General features: G+C 51.9%; 1 protein-coding gene across 1 annotated transcript in view; it reads left to right on the top strand.

The window, feature by feature from the left end:
- The window catches only part of CDH22 (cadherin 22), a 91820-nt gene that overhangs the window by 36981 nt on the left and 36173 nt on the right, over window positions 1-18666 (top strand). The window contains exons 4-5 of the mRNA XM_075167022.1: window positions 2975-3269; window positions 12448-12567. Of these exons, the coding sequence (XP_075023123.1) occupies window positions 2975-3269; window positions 12448-12567 (415 nt within the window). The remainder of the gene's footprint in view (window positions 1-2974; window positions 3270-12447; window positions 12568-18666) is intronic.

Raw genomic sequence — 18666 nt, 5'->3', positions numbered from 1 at the left:
TGGGGCAGCCCCCGGCTCCCCAGGGCAGAGTGCCAGCCCTCCTGGCTCAGCCTGTGCGTCCAGGAGCCTTCGTGCACAGGGACCCGCGGCTCCCTGCGGTGTAGCTGGGGCTTGCCCTCCGTGGATGCCTCTTGCACACCTACGTGTGCTTTTTGAAGGGCTGATTTCCATAAAATCTGGGTCCTCTAGCTAATCCTTCTTCTGAACTATAATTTCCCCTGAGGCTGCTGTCAGTTTGATGTGGATTTCTTTGGGTTTTTTAAATAGAATTATGGGGTCAGCACTAGTTACAAACTTCTGCATGTGGACAGATCTATTTTAGATAGAGGAGAGGATTAAAGGGGAAAAAAGCAGATTTAATTAAGTTGCTAATATTTAAAGAAAATTGATGAACTCGGGCTTTATGAGTTGGAGCAAACAGAGTGCGCCTTTATTACAGGCTAGTTTTTATATGATTTTCTTCCTTTTCCAGCCCCAGAGTAATTTTTTATTTGTGTATCTGTGCTTTCTGTTTAATCGCTTTTAATAAGGAATGTGCCACTCTGTTCACATTTAATTTTGATTTAATTATTAGTAAGTAATTAATGGCTTCGTAAAATTCCTGGTTGTAGCCTTTTAGGACAAGGAAACTCTTTTCCTGTTTAACAGACTGAACAGATCAGCCTTTGTCCACCTTCTGGATGGCCCAGGCTGCTGTGGACACTCTTGTCCTTGGCCGGAGGAGCTGAGCTGCCGGCAGGGGATTCCCTCTGCTCCTGGGGCGCGGGGGGAGGCGAGGTGGAACCCCGGGGCCGGCACGAGTCTGCGCTGTGCCAGGGCGGCCCAACTTCTTTTGCCTGCCGTGCCCACTGGCGGCGGGGGTCCCCAAGCTTGCATGGGAGCGTGGTGCTCCCTGAGCCTGCCTGCTGTAACGGCGAGGCCGGGCGGGAGAGAGCATCCCTGGGATGTGGTCTGGGCCTGTGGCATCTCCCCTCAGATGTCTGTAGTCTGTTATCCGGCCCTCCCCCATTAGTTGTTGTTTAGTCAAGCAGCACAGATTTAGCTCTTTTAATCTTCCCTTGTAAATCAATCTCTACAGCCCCTTGAGCCCAGGCTCCATTTTTCTTCCTAGCGTTCCAGCTTGCAGAGGGATGCTGGTATCTGCTCTGAGCAGTCAGCGATGAGCAAATATGTAAAAAGGATGTGCTGAGAGCTCCATGTGGTTATGCGAAGAGGTGCTGGGTGGTTTATCTCTGGCCTAATTATTAATCATGAGCCTGGTGTTCAGCAGAAAAATGCAGGTTTCTGTTACCTGTGCTGTACAGACCAGGCGCGCCTTTTTCTTTCTGAAAAGCTTCATCTCTAGCAGAGTGGTAGAGAACATTAGGGAGAGGATTATAAAGTGGAGGGAGCAGCAAGCTCTCCAGCAGCCAGCGGGGAGGGCTGGAGCAGGATCGCCAGGGCAGGGTGCTCCTGCAGACCAGGGCAGACCATCCCTGCAGGCACTTTCGGAAAGGTGCTGCCACAGTGGTCCCAGAGCACTGCTGGGTTCACAGCCCCTTTTGCTAGCTGAGCGACGGTCTCCTTCCCAGGCAAGCCTTGGGAGATGTTTCAACATGGGCAGTTATATGTGAATGTTGTGTAGAATGCATTGAATTGTCTAGCGCGTGGGCCCCTCACTCATGAAATAAATATATAAACTGTATCTAACAAGACAAATATAATGAAGGCATCATAAAAAAGAGGCAGCTCTGGTATAAATTCTTGCTGGTAGAGCTGTATGTCTGAAAGGTGGATTATAGAACTGCAGTTTGGAAGATTGAATGGCCCATAAACATTTTCATATTTCATTAGCCGATTAATGGACGTCTTTTTTCTTTTTTTGGCGGGGACACACGCGCACACACACACACACGACTTTGCTGATTCTAAGCAGAAATTGTAAGACGCAAATGAAAGCAGCTGATGAAACCTTTCTGGGGGCCTGTCCCGTTATGGATTGTCCCAATTAATGCCCATGCTGCTTTCTGTCAAGATGCATTCTGCCTGTCCAGTTACTGTTAATAGATTTCTCATAAGTGGCTGGATTGTAAAAACCTCATAACTCAGTTTAATGCCACCAATAAAATTATCTCTGGACGTCTGGCCTGGATTCCAGCCAGCTCCTGGTCCGTGGGGAGCTACTGTTTACCCTTTCTTTTCCTAATTTCAAACATTGTCGCAATTAGAAGATGAAGCAGGGATTGGCTACAAAAGCATCTTCCCCAGGGTCTGTTTTTCATCCTGAACACAGCCCTAATTTACCACAATCTCCTGCAGGCTTTGCTCAGGTGGGGGCTCTGGGTGTGATGTTGTGAGGGTTGACCCCCGCTACCTTGCCACATAAACCCAATACAGATGTGCAGCGAGTGCGTGAGCTCTCAGGCAGGGAGACTTGTCAGCACCGACTGCCCGGAAAACGGAGGGTGGCTGTGGCTGGAGCAGGGCTGGCAGATGAGGACGGGCTTTGGGGAGCTGGCTGGGTAGATGGGGAGAGATGCTGGTGGTGAGCTGCCTTTACACTCCGGTCTACTGTGCAGCTTGGGAGAGGTGATCCTACACTGACAGGGTCTTGGGTCCATGCCCCCAGGAAAGCCTTTTTTTCTGGAGTGCTGTTAAGTTGTCCTTCCCTTTTCCAGCATCTCCTAACCTCGTGGTGGGGTTTGTCTCTTGATTTGTGGTGTGGGTGGGTACTGGCAGGATTTGTGATCTGCCGAGTGTGTGGTGGCATAGGCAGGACTGAAGTTCCAGTTTATTGGGCCTTCCTCCATGCACAGGCATTGTTTGGTGGTGCTCTGTGCTGCTCTCCAGTCCAGCAGTAGCAGAGGGAGCAGACAGACATCACGCAGGGACCATGGGCACCTTGCACCAGGGGCTCTGCACCCATGCGGTCCTGGCTGTGGGGGCACAAGCATGGCCCCAGCCTGCTCCCACCCTCTCCCTCTTTCCCTGGCAGATCCACTCGGACTCGGATGAGGGGGACGGCTCCATCAAGTACACTATCTCCGGGGAGGGCGCAGGGACTATCTTCCTCATCGATGAGATCACAGGTGACATCCATGCCACCGAGCGCCTGGACCGGGAGCAGAAAACCTTCTACACACTGCGGGCTCAGGCCCGCGACCGACAGACAGACCAGCTGCTGGAGCCTGAGTCAGAGTTCATCATCAAGGTGCAGGACATCAACGACAGTGAACCACGCTTCCTGGAGGGGCCCTACATTGGCAGTGTGGCTGAGCTGTCCCCCATCGGTAGGTCTCCTGGGTGGGAGGAGGTGGGCTGGGAAACCTGCGCGCCTCTCTTGTTGAACCTTGAACCCACTGTACCCTGCAAAACTGCCTGCAAATCCCAAGGATTCCAGCTGAGACCAGAGCTAGGGAGCCAAAAGGGAAAAATAAATAAGGTGGCTTAAGGAAAACAAGTGAATAAATCCTCTGAGCTGATTGCCAGCCTGTGGCTGAGCGCTCAGTCTCAGCCCTAAGCTGTGCCCTGGAGACAGGTCGTGGCGGTACCAGCTGCCTGCTGTGCATTTACCCTGCTTTTGCACAGCCCCCTCGTTCCTAAATGCTGCGGGGGTGGGGGGGACAGACTGAGCCCTTGCATGCCGAGGGGCTCATGGCTGCCTGTGGCTCAGATTAGCCTGAGTGGGGTTTCTCTCTCTGCCTGCCTGTGCCCCAGTCCCTCCTCAGGCCATCCTCTGTGTGCTGCTTTGCTGCCCTCCAGAGCCCCGCAGCTGCCCAGCCATCCCCTCGTGCATCCCCATGCAGCACTGCCGAGCCCCTCTCACCCGGCTTCTGGCCTTCCTCCGAGGGGCCAGGCGTTGTTGGCTGAGATGGGGAATTCATGTCCCCTGTGACAGAAGTGTGGCTTCCCCGTGTTACCGTTAGCCTGCCCATCCCCTTGCCACCAGGCATCTTTTAAGTCCATCGGTGATCAGCCTTGCTTGAAGTGCTGAGGGCCAGGCTGGGACGTGTGCCGTGAGGCTGCATGAGTCCATCCCCCCAGGGATGGCGGAGCGGGGCAGTGAGCGTTGTGCTCACCTGAGCATCAGGAGGGGTACAGGAAGGTGATGCATGAGCTGCAGCATTGCTGCCCTTGCTCCCTGTGCTGGCCCGGTGGTGGGTTCCCATGCTGCTGAGCACAGCCGGAGTCCAGGGAGAGTGGCTGGCTTGCGGCACTGCCCAGAATGTCACACCGTTCCCCATCCACATCAGGCTATCTGTTATCCCCCATTGACTAGCCACAGTGCGTAGCAGACTGCGCGTGCCAGCATGCGCTGTGGGCAGGGAACTATAAAGCACTGTTCTCCGAAGACTGCATCAAGGTAGAGGCAGTCTGCAAAAGCCTGACTGACATCAAAGATAAGGCAGGTCCCCAACGCTGTCAGCAAGAGGGAGAGTGACGGTGCCAGTGCCAGAGCTCTGGGAGGGAGAGCACCTGGGGGGGCCAGGGCTGGGGGAGCAGGGCTGAGCTGCATGAAGGGCTCAGCAGGTCAGGCGAACCGCAAGGTCCTGCTGCGCTTGTGCAGGAAGGTCTGGCTGAAGATGCATCCTGGAAGCGGAGTGCAGGGGATGGCGCTCAGGTCTGTGCTGCCTTGGGACAGAGCTCTGGCTCTCCATGGTTAATGTGCAGCGTACTGTGAGACTGGCGCATGGCCTCCAGCAGGTACAGATGTGCAGGAATTGCCCACACCAGAGGACCTGCTGCTGCCTGGATTTCTGTTGACGGATGGAGAACAAGCTCGCCTGAGGCATTCCAAGCTCTCCTTCCTCTTCCATTTACCTGCCCAAATCCTTTCCCAGGATTCAGAGAGTGACCGCTTGATCTACAGCCACGTGCTCCTGGAGAAATGAAAGACAGCATTTGGGCAGCAAAGCAGGAGGCATCCTGTTCCCAAAGGGAAGAAGGAGATTAAATTAATCTATTTTACTTGAACAACATTTAAAAAGGAAGGAATTCTCAACTCTGAGTATTAGACAAGGATCCCAGTTCTTTGAAAATCACTAACAATTATGGAGCTGCCTGATCAGTGTGATGTGAACAAGACATATCAAAGGAGACAGTTTCTATGCGAAATTGAAGATCAGAGGGAGAAAGAAACACGGTTTCACAACATGAAAGGAGGCGATTCCTGCAAATTAAAATACGCAGAAGTTAAAAGTAAAGAGAAGTGCTGTGAATGGCGTGGGCTGTGCTTCCAAGCTGCGTGCTCAGAGAGGGGAACTGGAGCCAAGAGCCTGTTCTGCTTACCAGGCTGATGTCTGTCTGCCTGTGACAATCTTGGAGCTTTCTGTAGCCTGGCCATCCCAGGGAGCGTAAGGGCTCCTCTGTAGCAGCCTAGCCCTGGAGATGGCCCAGCTAACAGGGCAGGGAGAGCTTCACACAGCGTCTTCAAGTGGCGCTGCTGCATGGTCCCCTGCAGTATGAACGCAGAGCTGGAGGGTACCCACGTGCTGCTGCTGCAAGTCCCCAGCTCCCTCGCGATTCTCCCTCGGCTTACCAGTGCTTTGCCCAGGAACAGGTAGCACAAAGGACAGGATGGATACATCCTGGGAAAGCACAAACAAGCAAACCTGAGAAGTAGCTTTCTCCTCAACCCTCTGAGCTGCCTTGCTCCTCCACTGTGGCCCTGGTGTGGACACAGAGGGAGCTGGGGCTTGTGATGGGCCTGGTGTGTGAAGCTCAGCTCTAGCTGCTTGGGAAGGGCTGAGGATGCAGGACGTGGGATGCTGCCTGGGCCAGGGAGGTAAAGTTCAGGACTTTCTTCTGGTAAATACCCTGCCAGGCCCTGTTTGTGTGGGAGTGCTCCTTTTGTGGCATCAAGGCCTGGTGCAGCTGTGATCATGGCTTTTTTTGTGGTTGTTATTGGTAGTGATGTTTGCAGTCTCTGAGCTGGACAGATAATCTCCCCTAGACCTCAGGGGTATTTTCATGAGACCGAATGGGGACCATGCCTTGCTCCCTTCCTGAATGTGGATGGAGGTGATTGTCTGTACTGGCCAAGCAGGAGTAGGAAGGCTGGGCAGCTTGGGGAGAGCTTGGATTGGCTATTAATACATCAAGATCAAGGTCAAAGCCTGGGGACCTGCTGGCGGACATGCCTGGTCCGGCTCCATTTGGGTGCAGATGTTTTCCCGGATCACATGCCTGGTCTCGGCTCCATTTGGGTGCAGATATTTTCCCAGATTACATGCCTGGTCTCCATTTGGGTGCAGATGTTCTCCTGGATCACCAGTGTTACTGGTTCAGCTGTGCTCTCCGCTGGGGAAGGGGCTGGGATGGGGCTACCCCAGAGGGCAGGGCTACTCTCCAGCTTGGAGCTTGTTTGTAGGGAGCGGTTCATTCCCTGTCTCTGCTGCTCCAATAGCCTTTGCTCTGTGGCCCAGCTTGAAAAGTGAAGGATGACTTCACTTCTCCTCCTCTCATGCTCCTGCCTTCCCAGACCTTGCTGGGGTTTATGCCTGGGGCTGCCCAAGTGGGCGGTTTTTCTTCTCATTTATGGCAGCTATCAGCCGCAGCTCCCCATTCCCTGCCAAAAGGATAGTCCAAGATCCCAGAGGTGGGTGCCTTCTTGGGGCATAAAGAGGAATAAAACAAATATGGTCAGGTCTGCTCTGTGAGAGCAGGAACAGATCAAAGGACATTATTTGGATAATGAAGGAGTACTAATTGGGAGGGAAAGTAATTTGATTTCCTAGTGTCTAAGAGGGAATAACAAATGAGAGAACTGCACAAACTCTCACAGAGTAGCTGGGAGTGCTTTGCAACACACCTGCCCCTCGCTCTGCGCTGGGGCCAGGGCAGTGCGTTTTGGTAGTGACAGCATACATGCTGCTTGAGACTGTAAGACTAAGTCAGGTTGGACTAAAGGCCTCTTTGTTCAAGGATCTTGTCTTGACAGTGGCGAAAGTGGATGTTTACAGAGGAGGAACAGCACACACCGTATGTGTGATGCTCCTCTTAATACTTTCCCAGCCAGCAAGCAGTTTCAGCTTCAGGATTTCTTCAGCTGTGGATAGTTCCGTGGGTTTAGTCAACTTCAGTGTCTGTCTTCCATGAACTCATCCAGACTCACTGTAAACCTCTGCAAAGAGAAAGGAAAAGGGGTTGCTGTTGCTATCTGATGGATCAAAAATGGCAGATGTGGGATGGTCAGGAAGGTAAGGCCGGAGTCTGAGATTTCTAAGGGGCAGAGGTGGTGCTTGGAGCTAACCCCAGCCCATGGAGCCAGGCTGAGCATGTGCTATGCCCCTGGAGAAGTCAGTGTTTTCTACGCACAGAGCACACACCTGAGGTGGCACTGAGCTCCTGCACTTGGAGGAAGCACATCCAAAATGGAAGCTGATCCAACAGTTTTATGTGGGCTCCCTTGGCATGGCAGGACCAGCTGCAAGAGCAGGCTTCAAATGATTTATTTCTAGAAACCTCATCTGGTCTGGGGCTGCTGGGGTATCAGAAGAAATAGCGCAGCTGCCGAGGACTGTTTTGCAGACAGCAGGGCACAGAGCCATCGAATGCTGCTGCCGGGGTGCAGAGGAAGCAGGTTTGACCTGGTGCTCTGTGAGGCTGGCAGGGAAGATAGCTGGAGCTGCAGTGGGGCAGAGGGCTCTCTCTGCTCAGCCCCCCAGAGGGAGCAGGGCCTTGTCCTGCCCCAGGGCTGGCAGCAGCTGCTGGAGGCAATGCACTGGGTCCACCTGGGCAGAGGAAGGCAGGGGCTGGTGGTGCTGCCTGGGAGCGTTTTTGCTAACTCCCCCTGTGCCCACTGCCAGCTCAGGACAGCCAGCTGTCACGTATGCATGTGGGCTAGCCAAGGAGCAGTCTTTCTGCAGGATGGGGCCTGAGCTGCAAACCCTGTTGCAGCCCCACTGCTGTCCTATCACGTCAAAAGAAACTGTGGACTAAGAGTTTGCAGGCTGCTCTGTGCTGGCACCTGAGGCTCAGCCTCTGCGTGCGTACCCCAGTGCAGATCACTCCAAAATGCCTGAGTTGAGCAGAGTCTAGTACCTGGAAGAGACCTGGAACTGCAAAAGAAGGTAGGATGGGACCCAGCCAACTGCCTGGGAACTGCAGGAGCTTCACCTTGTAACAGGAGATGCTAAAATTAGCTGTGTTTTGGGCTCCCTTCCTGAACTCCCTGGGGTCTGCTTAATACTCTCTGCTGCACACAGGCATGAGCTCAAATCCGGCACATGCTGCCTCGTGCAACACAACTCCCTTGGTTGCACAGAGTGGATGTTGCAGCCCAGAGCTCACTTCTGGGCTGTTTGGGGAGCACGCAGAGCCTGGAGTGAGGGACATGCTAGGAAATGTGCATCCTTTCATCAGAACATCACTCCTTCCTTGGTGCATTTTGCTCTCCTTATTTCTCTGTGTAGCACCAAGTCCAGATTAGAGATGATTTGGCTGTACAGACAGAAACTTGGGGTCAAGCCCTGACTCTAGCACAAAGCTGGCTGAATGTAGAAGTGATTATTGTGAAGAGAAATTGTTTAATCTCCATGCTGGAAGCAGAGAAAAATACTTTAACATGCAGCCAGAACACTTGATTCTGTCTGATCTTTTTTTTTTTTTTCCCCTTGATAGAAAGTGCTCAAAACACTTGTGTGCCTCTGGAAGCTGATGGGGCAGCAAGTAGGTGCAAGCTGGGGCTTGGCCTGCCTGTTGGTCCTTACTGAGAACACCCCTTCCCCTTCAGCACTGCGCTCTTGGTCACTGCAACCTCTGAGCCCTCTGCTCTGCACATCTAAGCACCTGCTACACCCTCTCTACATCCAGTCTGCATGTGCTAAGCCCCTCAGGGAACCTGTGCCCCCTTAAATTTAATGCTTTGGTTTACTCCCCAAGACACTACGTTTACCTGCTTGGTGCCAGGGGCTAGGGTGCCTTGTGCAATGGGTTTCTCTGGCCAGACACCTCAAAGGATGTTTCCATAGTTGTATGTTTGAGCGATTCCACCACAGCCAGGTTGGCTCCCTTGGGCTTGTCCTGCGGCGTGTGAGGGCTCTGCAGTGAATCTCTTCTGGGTTGGATTTGGCTTTCTACCAAGTCAGAATGTTCCTGAGATTGCAAAAAAACTCAATTCTGCTCCAGTAATTTTTAAGCTCCTCTGGTTTAGTTTCTTCCCTGATGTCCTGCCTGCTTGTTTCTGGGGTGCATTAGCCACTGCATGTGCTGGGCAAGACGAAAGCTGTAAATTGCATTGTTTATAAAATCTCAGCTGCCCCCACAGCAGCCAGTTCCCTGAGATGAGTGCTGCACTCTGGCATCAGTCCAGGGCATGTGGCTTTGCATGACAAAGCACTCCTCTCAGGGTCCTTATATCCTGCAGGGCTGAAATGACCATATGTTGTCCTGCAGCTAGCACAGCTGTGTTGCTCCAGCACTTGGGAGCGCCCAGGAGCTGGAGGCAGCCCTAGGACCAGGAAACTTCTGTGCTGGCATTGGAAAACTGAGAGCAGCAACCTGCCTGGCTTGTCCAGGACATGGCTTAAAATGGAGAAACAAAACCCACCTCTGGATGGTCGTGGATCCTGCCTTCCCATTGGACTCTGGCACTGATGCAGTTTTGCAATGTTCAGGTAAATACTGAACACAAGGAGTATAGCTGTTTATCTGATAGGGATGGATTAGTAGGTGAATTATGCAATGGCGTGAGCGCATCTGAGGAGAAGCAGAATGAGATACAGAGCCTGATGCAAACTTGTAGTGGCTAGCCCCCCTCTTTAATGATCGCTGGGCTGGCACCTGTGGGGTGACAGCACTGGGATGGCTGGGATAGAGGGTTGTGGCATAGTCCTTGGGGCACTTGCTCTGTCTGCATGCATGCAGTCCTGACACAGGTTATACTGTATACAGGGCAAGTGCAGGTAAATAACTCTGATGGGCTCGTGTACATGTGGGTGAGTTTTGGATCTCCTAACCCTTTGCCTCTGGGGTGCCTAGGCAAGAGCAAGTGGTTCTTGGAGTGTGGGATGTTTGTGCAAGGTCAGCCGTTTCTGCCTGTGGTGATGATGGGTGCTACAGGGTGCAGATGCAGGAGTGGCTGCTGCTGTGGACACTGGGCATGGACTCTCAGCTGGTTGCTGCCAGGCTGGGCATCGAAGGAGCCCAGTTGCCAGGGATAGGTGCTGCTTTTTGTATTCTCAGGCTTTGGCACCTCCAGCATCCCTAGCAGGGCTTCTCTACTGCAACTGGGAGAGGGGTGCTTGGAGACCCCAGTGCCATGTACTTTCCCTTCTCTGATCCCTTCCTTCTCAGCTTTCTGATCAGAAGCTTCCCAAGGGAACATGCATGAGGGTATGGGCAGTGCAGGTGCTGGTGTGGGGGCGATCTGCCTTGGCTCATACCTGGTGAAAGAGATGTGTGATGGCAGGCTGGGGAAGGAGGAGGAGGCAGGACAGACCCTTTCAAGGAAATGCAGCCATAGTATTTCTTAAGCAGTTGTTTGCAAGGCAGGGAGCTAGTGTTGCTGTGGTGTAATCTGGATGTGCCTGACAGGGATGCACCATAACTTCACGGGAGACAGTAAAACATAAATAAGTTGACTGGAACTAGCTTATTGCTGAAGACCGATGAGGGGGATTCTCATGTTATCAGCAGAGCTGCAGCTCTGAAAAGATGGCCAGGGAGAATGAAAAGCAACCATGGTAACTGCTCATTTTCTTCAGTGAACACCCTTTCCAGGAGATCAGAAGCGAACTGGACTGGGGGGAGTGTGTGCATCCCAGCTGCTCGCAGCAGCATTGCTATCTCTGCTGTCTCGTCTCCTGCCCGAGTCCAGGCTGGGCTGGTGCAGAAGTGCCCTGGCTGTCTGGCTTGCCTGCAAGCTGTGGGCTTGTGGTCTAAGAGGGGAAGAGGAAGGCACCAGGGACTGGAGTTCCTCATTCTCCATCTGGATGGTTCCAGCTCTGTTTCTGCCCACTGTGGTGTGGAACAGAGGCTGCTTCTGATTTTGTGTGTACCTCTCGTGTTTGGGAACGTAATGGGTCTAGACTCAGATGTTGACAACTAGTAGTAAGCCTGGCTCTGGGTTATTCATGACATGTGCCTAGCAAAGACCAGCCTGTGAGATTGTCTTTGCAGCATATGGATGGATGCACTGCAGAATAGAAGAGTTTCTGGACCAGAGTGTGGTACCTCTGGTTCTCAGCTGGTGGCACAGCAGCCCTAAGAGGTGCGTGAGACAGAGCAGAGCTGCTGGATGCAGCAGTGTGAGCTGTGAAATGCTTTCTCCTGGCCCCTTCAGTTTGGGCTGGTCATGTGCCCTGGAGTCATTTCTGAAGCAAAACCTACCTTTAACTGCAATCATTGCTGGGAGATCTTGTCTGTTATAAATTAACAGCTTCTCTGCCAGCCTTGTCAGCTCTTGGCCCTTGCAGTATCCTGCAGCAGGGGGTTTCCTGGTTGGTTTGATCTTTCCTATGAGCAGCTCAGGGCTCTTCTCTCAGTCTTGCACCTCATCCCACCAGAAAGGTGACTGGTGCCAGTGCTGACCTCCGGAGCAGGGATGCTCTGAGTCTGATGCTAGAGGTGGAACTGGGTAGCCTGTCCTCACAGGTCTTCTGTCACACCATCTCCTTTCTCAGAGGTGTCTGTAGGTAGGATTAGGCTTCCCCTCCTTCCTTCCTTCTGTTGTCTCTGTAGATCTCAGCCCCTTTGCTCCTGGCCCCATTCTCATGTCCTGGGTCCTGCTTTTGTCAAATTGAACATGATGTCAAATTAAAGCTATCACAGGGACAGTTGCAGTGAAGCACCCCGTTTAATGAAGCAACGTTGAAAATCAATAACTTAATTGCAGACATTTGATGGACTTCTATCCAATTTATAGTCCTCCTGCCCTACTACGTGTAGAGCATGAGGACGTGGTAGTGTGTCTGGCTCTGGGCAAGCAAAAGCCTTTCCTCTCCCAAGGCTGTCGTCCCTTTGCAGGTCTGCCTGCTGCAGAGATGTGGTGCCACAGTGTGGATCAGGCCTTGGCTGGGAGGTCCCTCTATGGGCTGGAGGTGACCATGTTGCTCGGGGCTGACATGAAAGGAGCAGCTGTGGTGACAACATCTTGTCCCCAGCTCCTTCCAAGATGGTCCAGAAAGAAGTCTGCTGGGAGAAAAGCTCCCAGCTGTTCAGACCGGTTATCTCCTGGAGAGCAGGTCCTGACTAGACAGCAGCCCCGAGGTGGACCAAGGTCCGGTCCCTCCTGCCACTCTGCAGGACAAAAGAGGCATTTGTAGCAGTGTCTGGAGTCCTGGCTCTCAGCCTTTTGAGGGGAGGCAATGCCACATTTGCACCCAACTGTTCTTGTTTCCATCAGCATGTGCAAGTGATCAGTGTTGGCCCCTGCTCTCCTTTTCTGCCAGCCCCTGGCCCTGAGGTTTGCATTGCTCTTCTCACCTCCTCCCTGACATTTTGTTTTCCTCCTTGTCCCTGCTGCAGGCACCTCTGTGATGCAGGTGATGGCATCTGATGCTGATGACCCCACATACGGGAGCAGTGCCCGGGTAGTCTACAGTGTGCTGGAGGGCGAGCAGCGCTTTACTGTGGACAGTAAAACAGGTGAGCAGCACTCAGCTGGGCTGGGACAGTCTGTGTGGGGCGTCAGAAGACCAGACCATGGCCATGCGTCCTGCATCTGTTCAGTGCATGGCTGTGTGCCAGCAGGCGTGCACCTCCATGCTGGGTGTTGGTGTGGGGATACCCGTGCCATGGCATTACTGGGTGTTGGAGAGGAAGCTCGGCAGCCCTGCAGGCTGCAGCCTGGCTCCGTGCAGTGCCTGCAGCAGGCAGCACCATGGAGCAAGACCTGCAGCTGTCAGCCCAGAGTGCCCTGCCTGCACTGGCCAGAGCTCCTCAGTGCGCTATGCCCAGAGCAGGAGTGCACCCACAGGCACATAAAATCTCAGTGTGAAAGGTTTAAGTACTACCACAGGGGCCTTACCAAAGGCTGCATTGTTATCACCGGGGCTTTGATTAAAGGTAACACTTTAAATTAAAGATCGGTTTATAAATGTTCTATTAATATTTAATGAAAGAACAGTAGAAGCTGCTCCATTCCTTAATAACTTATAATAGAGTCTGTTGTAAAGTGCCTCTGTAATAAATCCCTAGCAGATGATGCTCTGACATACTGGTTAGGGTAGACTGTAACCAGGAGATGTTGGGGTATATATTCTCCTTGCCTCCCAGGAGTGTGACTCTCATTACCCTTAATGGAGCCTTGCAAGCTTTCTAAGGAGGAAAGACACTCAAATGCTAATAAGAGGTATTTACGGCACAAAGCATGCAGCAAAGTACCCACAGTTTAATGAAAAATTGTCAAAGGACAAGCACGCTGGGTAGCTGCAGCTCTGGTTGGAAAGCTGGACAGCAAAGTCCCTCCCCACCCCATTGCTGAACCGCAGTGACACAGGCTGAGATCAACCCCTGAACTGAAGTGCCAAGTCTCTGTCAGGCTGACCTGGTCTGTGCTAATAGATATTTTCTAAGGCTGTTTTCATGTAAGTCAGAATGGAATCTGTTCAGAGGTTCTGATGTAGGGAGAGTGTAGGGAAGGCATGTGTGCCTGAGCCTCTGCATCTGTGTGAAACCATGCACCTGCTGAAAACTGGTCTGGTGCGCATGGGCAAGCCAGTCACAGCCCTGGCTGTGCCACCAGCCCTGGCTGCCATTGGAGGAAAGCTCAAATTTGGTAGCTCCTAAGCACACCTGACAGCAGCAGAGCTGGGGTATGCGGTGGAAAATGCCATTGTCTGGACAGAGGCTGGTGCGGTGGGGGGAGTGCACAAGAGCAAGCCTGGGGCTGCACCCACTCCTGGCCCAGAAGCTGCTGCACCTGGGCTTTCTCCTCTCCGAGATTTGCTTTGTTTTAGTGGGTGGGTGGGGGGGGGGGAGGGCGAGTGGGGAGAGGTGGATGAACAATGGGCTAAACACTGAAAATTCAGGTGTATGTGAGATCCTGTTAGTCTGAAACAGCTTTGTGTGAGTGGAAGCCTGGCTGCTAGAATGAAGAGGGAGCACTGGGAGCAAAATGCACAAGCCAGAACATGCAGAGGCTCAGCTTCCTGCAACAACATTAATGCTCTGTATTAAGCCATAAACTAAAATGTGCCCTGTGGGTCTGTGGTGAGAATTAATGTCACTCTGGGAATCCAAGCTTCTGGATTCCTTGACTTTCTGTGTCTTAATTCTCAAGCTGGTTGTTTCATACACTGAGGGGGTTGATTTACTGTTCTACTTGCTTGTGATTCATAAAAGCAAAACTGCTGACAACCTGCAGAAGAGTCATCGGCACCTCTTGAGCATGTCTGTTTCCAGAATATCTGACCGCTAAAGCAGGTACTGGGCTGACTCTTTGGTGATATCTGAGCTGCGAATAGCCTTTTGTAGCTGCCTCGCCGGGGCTCCAGGAATGCGGTGTGCAGCTCTGCCTGTCGGCCACTTAAGATGCGGCTGCAGTCTGTCCTGCACTGCCCTGTGGCCTCGTGCCTGGCATTAGCAGTGTGCCCTGCTGTCAGGTTAGCTGCATGGATGCACTGCTGGGGACAGCAGGTACAGGACTGGCGGTGCCAAAGGGGGAGATGTTGTTTTATCGAGTCTCTTTGGTGCCGGTCAGGAGCCAGCACATCCAGCCAAGTAAATCATATCCTGCTCCCACTCTACACTTGACTAGGTTTTTAGTGTTCCGTGGGAGAATCCTGACTGCCCTGGGTGGCCTGGCTTCTGCCCTGAGCATAAGATTTAATTATCCATAGCAGCAGCATAACTCTCAGAGCCACCATTGTTATTAATGGCCATAAAAAGAACCATAAAAACCTGGCATGTTACATTTCTTATAATATATGGTAATGAAGAACAATTTGTTTTCCCCTTTTGGTTTTGACCTCCTTCTGTGCCTTTTCTTGCAGGTCCATACATGCCCGTGCTCCCTTGCACACCGCCTAAGCCCTGGACTCCTTCCAGCGCGGGTCCTCTCTTCCTTCCTTGCCTTTACAACCAGCTCTTTTCACACTGTTCTTCATAGCGTAGGTGTTGCATGTATAAGTGTAGTTTGCACACTTGAGTACAGGATACGGACCGTGTGTAGGTTGCTTGGTTTGTCTCCTGTTCTTGGATGTTACTAGCCGTAGTATTCAGCTGGGATTTTGGATTCGATGGACCTTTCAAAGGCAGACCCAAACCATCTGGATGCCATGCTATGCCAAGTCCTGCCCCTCAATAAGCCCTGAATTCCCATAGTGTCTCAGATGTCTTGGAGGGGGACGAGCAACTAAGTGGCCCCACTGGAATAGTGGGCGCTGCAGCATGGCATTTGCTGGTGTCCACAAAGCTGTGGAGAATGATTCTAGTTTCTGCAGAGCTGAATGATGGTAAAGAAAAAGCACAGCTGATGCATATGAGCTTTTCTTTCCTTTCATATACACCGGCCACTACCTCTTGTGCTTTGAGAACAAAGTTTCAGACACTGAAACTGTCTGTGGGTTTGTGTTGTGTACCCCAAATCAGGTCCCAGAACGTACCCTGCACATGTTGAAGGTCTAGGCTGACTTTTTTGGTGTATGAGTGGGGAGCTTTGTATGCACAAACTTTGGAGGCATGATTTTCTGTGCCAGCTATGAGAATAGCTGGGAAGTGGTTGAGTCACCATCCCTGGAAGTATTGAAAAGACGTGTAGATGAGGCACTTAGGGACATGGTTTAGTGGACATGGTGGTGTTGGGTTGACGGTTGGACTCGATGATCTTAGAGGTCTTTTCCAACCTTAATGATTCTATGATTCTATAATATCCCCTAGACTCCTTGTAAGAGCCTGCAGGCATTAGTCATATTTAGGCTTTGTGCTGCCTTCCTCATTCATTCTCAGTTTGCAGATAAGGTGCAGCTGATCTTTGTCTGCTCTTTATAACAGGTGAGCTGCATTCCACTGTTTCGTGGCTGCCCTGTTGCTGCTGGAGGAGGCTGTGCTTTTACAGTAGTCAGTACGTATGTGTGCTTTGCTGATTCTGTTGGGAAACAGCCATTTCTGCCATCCGTGGTGGGTGTTGGCTCTCTGAGTGAGCGCACTTCAGTCTGACTGCAGAGGGCCCCTCTCTCACCCTGCAGCAGGCTGCTGACTGGCTGCGGGGCAGGCTTGCGACTGCAGGGGCCATGAGCCCCAGCTTTGCCCAGCAGGACACGGGTCGGGAGGTTTAGTGCTAGTTCCACTTCTAGCTCCAGGAAGGCTGTCCTCACCAAGATCCTTCTGACTTACACTTTTCAGATGCTGAAATGGGCACAGAGAGTATGTGACTCCCAGTGCATTTACGTGAGAGGAGAAATCAGAGTGCATTTGAATTTGCAGGCCAAATTTTCATGTTGCTTTATATCACCCTGCACTCACTGTACCTCTGCAGATTATTCACCTTTATAGGGGCAAAGCTCTTCTTCGTCAGGCAGCTGTGCCTGCCTGCTCATGTCTGTTCCCGTGTTCTTTGCAATGCCCTTTCTCATCTCTGGCCAGCATGGCTGGAGACTCGCTGCTGCCTGCAATCCCTGCCCACAGCCTCAGGAGGAAACCTGAAAATACTTGACACCCAGACGGGGGACACAACCTGGTGCTCTTGGCTCCAGCAGTCTTGTTCATCCCTTTGCAGGGATAATGACTGCTGCAGAACCATCACAGCAGGTAACATCGTAGGCCTCATGATATTTGGTGCTTTCCTAAAAGCCCAGCTTGTCAGTTCGGAAGAGTGCCTGGGAATCTTGCTTTTTACTGAAAGGAAGAGATTGTTCTTAAAATCTGTCATTCTGCTGTATGCAGGGAAAAGGCAGAAGGACTCAGAAGGCTAATTGAAATGCAGTCTGGTGTTTATGATTACTTAAAACAGCTCCTGAGTTCTAGAGCCTGTCTCCTGATTTGGAGACTTAGCCGGTGAGGGCTTAGAGGTATTTGTGCCAGGGAGAGCAGGACAAGAAATACTGGCCTGCTGGGATGAAGTTTATGGTTATTTGTGTGCAGTCATTAGTTGTTTCATCTTCACCTGTCAGCTTTGCCCTGTTTGGACCGACCACAGCCCTAATCCCAGGGTGGTAAAGGTAGACTGGGAGAGAAGTTGTTGCTGGGAACATGCTGCATGCTGATATGGGCTGATGAACTGTTGGATTTGTGTGATACGGTGGTGGGAGGCAGAACATGTTTCTCTGCTGCTCTTGCCAGTTTGTTAAAAATGCTCCTCGGTGCCTGGAAACACAGATATCAGTATGTGCATGTTTGTGTGTGCTCAGGGGTTTATGCAGGTCTGTGTCCCATCCCAGAAGCTTATTCACCAGAGCTGTTCACAGGGACAAGGGACTCTGAGCATGGGTGATGAGAGTCTGCACAGAAGCCACGCTTATTTAAGGTGCTCTTATTAGCAAGACTGAATGTTAACAGTCCTTTTCAGAGACTGGTGCAGGAACTTCAGTTGGTTTGGGACCAAATTGTATGTTTGGCCATCTTGAGGAAATTAGGGTATATCTACTAATGTGCAGTGGGAATTAATATTAAATGATGAGGGATTTAGCTGCTAAAAGAAGAGACAAAGGGAGGGCAAGTGTGCTGGCCCATCTGTCAGAGCTCACTGCGGGTGCCTCCCTCCAGGCCACTGCTGCCTGTGTGCTGGCATGGGCAAGGCTGATTCCAGCCAGGAACAAGCCCCTGCTAGGTGCTCCTCTCTGAGCAGTGGCAGTAGCTCTGTCTCTGTGGGTGCTGCCCTAGGAGCTATGGGGCACACTGGTTTGAAAAGGACTTGGCCACCCACTATGAAGGGTACCGCATTAGAAATCCTCAGCCACAATACTTGTGCGACTCTGCACCCTTCCAGTTAACTTTGCTGCTTAGCTTGGTTATGTGGATGCAACCATAATCTTTCCATTTCTGGATCTCAGCTCAGTACCTTATTTGCTGAAGAGCCATGAACCTCCTGAACCTTGTGCCTAGTACCTTGTTCAGACCGCCGGGTAGCTTCTGCCTCAGAGATTGTGCTGAGCTGAAGGACAGGAAGGGGGGCTGTGCATGTAGGGCAGATGAAGTGCTGGTTCTTGGGGCTAAGACCCCATTTGCAGAGGGCTGACCTCCTCCGGGATCTATGCCTCAAGCAGCACTTGTGTCTTGGCAGGTATATTGGTATTTCTATGTCCCTGCAGGCAAGTGTGGGCACAGGTGAGGAATCTGCAGTCTGTTTGGCAGGTGCCTTGCCACCCCTGGGCTGAGGCAGAGATCTGTTTGCTGTAACTGACCAAGCTGCTGGGAGGAGTGAATCTGTTTTATCCAGCTACGTAATAGGAGGGGATAGAGCAGACAGAGCCAGACTCTTCTCAGGGATGTGCAGTAAAAAGGCACAAATGGCAGGAAGACAAAACTTGTCACCATGAAGGTGGCATTTCCACCCTCGGAGATACTCAAAACCTGGCTGGATGTGGCCCTGAGTAATCTCATCTGCCTTTGAAGACTGCCTGCTTTGAGCTGTAGTTGGGCCAGGGACCTCCTCAGGATACTTCCACGTACATTACTCCACGACTTTCTGTCTTTGCACTTTGTGGCAGGGAGCGTGTTGCTCCTGACTGCCCTCAGCTGGAAGATGCCTTATCCAGAAGGTCTCCGAGGATGTGGACATCTGAGCTAGAAGTATCTGAGGGCAGA

This window comes from Calonectris borealis, chromosome 17, assembly GCF_964195595.1.
Source record: "Calonectris borealis chromosome 17, bCalBor7.hap1.2, whole genome shotgun sequence".
NCBI classification, from domain to species: domain Eukaryota; kingdom Metazoa; phylum Chordata; class Aves; order Procellariiformes; family Procellariidae; genus Calonectris; species Calonectris borealis.
The sequence above is the reverse complement of the archived record's forward strand: the minus strand, read 5'-3'. Positions and strand labels throughout refer to the sequence as shown.